The sequence below is a fragment of the Cottoperca gobio genome, chromosome 16 (genome assembly GCF_900634415.1).
Source record: "Cottoperca gobio chromosome 16, fCotGob3.1, whole genome shotgun sequence".
Classification (NCBI taxonomy): domain Eukaryota; kingdom Metazoa; phylum Chordata; class Actinopteri; order Perciformes; family Bovichtidae; genus Cottoperca; species Cottoperca gobio.
In genome coordinates this window covers 303,996-308,879 of record NC_041370.1, presented here as the reverse complement: position 1 = coordinate 308,879, position 4,884 = coordinate 303,996, and the positions used below count along the sequence as shown (strand labels likewise).

The window sequence follows — 4,884 nt, the reverse complement described above, 5'->3', positions numbered from 1 at the left end:
ATAAGTATAAATAATAATAATAATTTTCTCTCGTGTTTCTTCTCTTGATGGAAATGGGTTTTTAGTACAAAGTAAATGTTTAATGTCTTATATTATGTTTATTGTGGTTGTATTTTTGATTATTTAATGTTTTCCTCTGTTTTATATAATCAGTCATGTGTGTGAGGTTTTATATATTTTGTTGTGGTGTTGTTTTTATAGGTCTCATCTTTTATTTATTAAATTAAAATGAAAACAGGTAAAATATGTGAGAATAAATAATCGAAATGAGTATTTACGATCTCTTCTTTTGTACTCTTGTTTTTATTCTCATGTTGTATTTTATTCTGTACTTTATTTCACTCATTCATCTTAAAGTCTTATTGCTGTTGTATTTGCACTGATGTGTTTTCTTTGTGTTGGACATTGAACGCATCAGAGCAGAAGAGGACCGTGAAGTGCTCTCCGGTGTCACGTGCTTCACGCGGCTTCTCCTCCGGACTGGTTGGAACCGACAGAAAGCAGCCGGAGCTTCTTCAGCCGACCTGAGGGGAGAAACGCAACCTTCATCCCGCACACAGTGAGCGTCTCACACCCCCCCCCCCGCTGCAGACATTCACTCCCAACATGTCCACTTTCTGTGTGCTGAGGACTCGCTGCTTCCTCCGGCAGGTCCTCCCCGGCCTGCCCGCCGCCATGCAGAGACACTACAGCCTGGATGTCTCCGCTCCGCTGCTGCGGACGCAAGGCTACATAGACGGCCGCTGGGTCTCCGCAGCCTCGGTGTTCCCCGTGCTGGACCCCGCCACAGGGGAGGAGATAGCCCGGGTGTCCGACTGTGGCCCGGCTGAGGCCAAGCAGGCTGTGGACGCTGCGTACAAGGCGTTTCATTCCTGGAAGCAGTACAGTGCTAAGGTACGTGTTTGCCGTAATCCATTAAACTAAATATCAATTTAAAATAAATGTTGCAGATCCGTCAGAAAAAGCACATAAAACTCTAATGCATGGTATTTTCTCATCTGCTAGGAACCAGACTTTAATTCGGCTCACGCATAATTCACTAGTTACACAGTATTAAGATAACCCCCCACCCCCCCCCCCCCCCCCCCCCCCGAAACATGAACGTGCACCAGCTGAAAGCATTACCAAAAAACGTTACGTACAACTTGCACTGTTTGCTAGACGTATAAGTCGAAGCGAAGAGATCCTTCTAAGGAACGCGACCGCCTTAAACTGCGAAATATTGCATGGAGTTTGGCGGGACGGCAGTCCCTCGTCTCTGAACGACAGGTGTATTTTCTGCATCTCTATAACGCAGAGTCCAGAGTTTGATTGTGATTCCATGTGAGTCAATAAAGTGGTTTATTTTTATTTATTATCTGATAACATATTTTCTTTATTAGTCTAACAACATAAACTAGGTATGTAATATAATAATGTATATTACATTATTATATTGTAATTATTGATGCATTCATGTGTTCATCACTTTAATGTTGCAGCTGCTGAAAGAAGGAGTTTATTTTATTATTGTTTTACTATATTTACTTCTCGGCAGCTTGTGAATTTCACTAAGGGATCAATGAAGTTTTATCTCAGTGTAGCCGGTGTGTAGCGGACACCCGGAAGTAACGATGGAGAACTTCCGCCTGTTCAATCAGCCTTTATTGTCTCTGTTGGTGTTCTCCTTCATGTGTCCACATGAAGTCATCATCATACGGTAACTCCACAGTCGGGGTGTTTGGACATGCACCCCTCTCTTCCGCGTATCCTCCCCCCGTCCCCCAGGAAGTGCCGGTTTCAGGAGTATCAACATAAAAGCATATTTAACAAAATAAATATACAAAAAGGAGTATTATTACAACAAAATATGAACAATTAGATGTTTGTGAAATATAAAACATGTTATCATTTATACATCGGCTACATCAACCTATAATAATAATAATAATAATAATAATAATAATTATTATTATTATTATTATTATTCATGCTGTGTTGATTATGTTTTGTTTTATGAATCTGAATCTAAAAAGTAATTAAAGATGTCAGATAAATGTAGTGGAGTGAAAAATACAATATTTCCTTCCGAATTGTAGTTTAGTAGAAGTGTATATAATATCATAAAATGTAAAGTACAAGTACCTCAAAATTGTACTTAATTGTAAATTACTTGAGTAAATGTTCATGCAGAAGCAGCCGGCAGCAGAATGTACTTTAAAGTAGTTATTAACACTCATGCATTTAAATAAAAGCAGCTTTTTAATAACTAGTCCAGGAGGATCTACTTAAACTAATTAAACTTGTTTAATTGGTGCATCATATTTGATCATAAAAGTATCTTAAAGAAAAAGCACTATTACATTTACATTACATTAGTCCAAAGCAACTTAGAATAAGTAAACAATCATGAACAAACTCCGAACAGCAAGAATCTTACAGATACTTTAGCATCAAATAAGACAAACCAAAGTGCAACACACAGAAATAAGATTTATTATTATATTTATTATTATTATTATTATTATATTATTATGATATTTATTATTATTATACTTATTATTATTATACTTATTATGATATTTATTATACTTATTATTATACTTATTATTATTATTATATTTATTATGATATTTATTATGATATTTATTATACTTATTATTATACTTATTATTATTATTATATTTATTATGATATTTATTATGATATTTATTATTATAATTTTTATTATCATTATTATCATTGTCCAGCTGCAGTTTAAACAGGAGAGTGTGCAGAAGGTGTGCAGACCTCCTGCTGACCTGACATCACTGTGGATCCTTCCATCATTTAGTAGCAGGACAGCAAACCGGTTTTATTTGAGGGGGGGTCCCATCACAGTGAGGGAGCAGCAGCTGATTGGTCGATGCAGAGAGAAGTGAGAGAGCTGGTGTTTGGTTGGACCGTGTCCTGGATGTAGAAGGAGCTGATCCACTCACAGCACGGTGGAGCAGCTCCAGAGTCTGGAGCAGGTTCAAGCAGCTACTGGTGACCAGTGAAGGGAGGAGTGGTGCTTTGTGGGAGAACTGGGGGAGGTTAAAGAGCAGTCGGGCTGCTGCATTCTGGGTGAGCTGTAGAGGTCGGATCTACCTTAAAATGATACTTAAAGTATTTGAGTAAATGTACTTTCCACCCTGGAAAGCAGTGATGTTCAACAATACTGCAGAATAAACATGATGTTACTGAGTGTGTGAGTCAGAACAATAACAAGTGTCCTGTTATCACTCAGTTATTAAACCTTATCACAGTTCACTTTTCCTTCAGAGCAGCACCTGTTAGTGACACTTTACTTTACTGTACTTTACTTTACTTCACTTTACTGTACTTTACTTTACTTCACTTTACTTTACTTCACTTTACTTTACCTTACTTCACTTTACTTTACTCACTTTACTGTACTTTATACTTCACTTTACTTTACTTCACTTCACTTTACTTTACTGTACTTTACTGTACTGTACTTTACTTCACTTTACTTTACTTCACTTTACTGTACTTTACTTCACTTTACTTACCTTACTTTCACTTTACTTTACTTTACTTTACTTCACTTTACTTTACTTTACTTTACTGTACTTTACTGTACTTTACTTCACTTTACTTTACTTTACTTCACTTCACTTCACTTTACTTTACTTTACTTCACTTTACTTTACCTTACTTCACTTTACTTCATTTTACTTTACTTCACTTTACTTTACTTCACTTTACTTTACTTTACCTTACTTCACTTTAATTTACTTCACTTTACTGTACTTTACTTCACTTTACTTTACCTTACTTCACTTTACTTTACTTTACTTTACTTCACTTTACTTTACCTTACTTCACTTTACTTTACTTTACTTTACTTCACTTCACTTCACTTTACTTTACTTTCACTTTACTTTACTTCAACTTACTTTACTTTAACTTTACTTCACTTTACTTTACCTTACTTCACTTTACTTTACTTTACTTTACTTCACTTCACTTCACTTTACTTACTTTCACTTTACTTTACTTACTTTACTAACTCACTTTACCTTACTTCACTTTACTTTACCTTACTTCACTTTACTTTACTGTACTTTACTGTACTTTACTGTACTTTACTGTACTTTACTGTACTTTACTTCACTTTACTTTACTTCACTTTACTGTACTTTACTTTACTTCACTTTACTTCACTTTACTTACTTTCACTTTACTTCACTTTACTTCACTTTACTTCACTTTACTTCACTTCACTTTACTTTACTTTACTTTACTTTACTTCACTTCACTTTACCTTACTTCACTTTACCTTACTTCACTTTACTTTACCTTACTTCACTTTACTTTACTGTACTTTACTTCACTTTACTTTACCTTACTTACTTCACTTTACTGTACTTTCACTTCACTTTACTTTACTTTACTTCACTTCACTTTACTTTACTGTACTTTACTTCACTTTACTTTACCTTACTTCACTTTACTTTACTTTACCTTACTTTACTTCACTTTACTTTACCTTACTTCACTTTACTTTACTGTACTTTACTTACTTTACTTTACTTCACTTCACTTTACTGTACTGTACTTACTTCACTTTACTTTACTTTACCTTACTCACTTACTTACTTTACTGTACTTTACTTTACTTTACTTTACTTTACTTTACTTACTTTACTTTACCTTACTTTTCACTTCACTTTACTTTAACTTTACTTTACTTTACTTCACTTTACTTTACCTTACTTCACTTTACTTCATTTACTTTACACTTCACTTTACTTTACTTCACTTTACTTTACTTTACCTTACTTCACTTTACTTCACTTTACTTACACACTTTACCTTACGTCACTTACTTACTTACTTCACTTTACTTTACTTTACTTC

The 4,884-nt window shown here is 34.7% G+C and overlaps 1 protein-coding gene across 1 annotated transcript in view; it reads left to right on the top strand.

Annotated features, from left to right (window-relative positions):
* The first annotated feature begins 433 nt into the window (after positions 1 to 433).
* The window catches only part of aldh5a1 (aldehyde dehydrogenase 5 family, member A1 (succinate-semialdehyde dehydrogenase)), an 18,615-nt gene continuing 14,164 nt past the window's right edge, over positions 434 to 4,884 (top strand). Inside the window, 1 exon segment of the mRNA XM_029451407.1 lies at positions 434 to 894. Within this exon segment, the coding sequence (XP_029307267.1) occupies positions 607 to 894 (288 nt within the window). The 5' untranslated portion in view covers positions 434 to 606.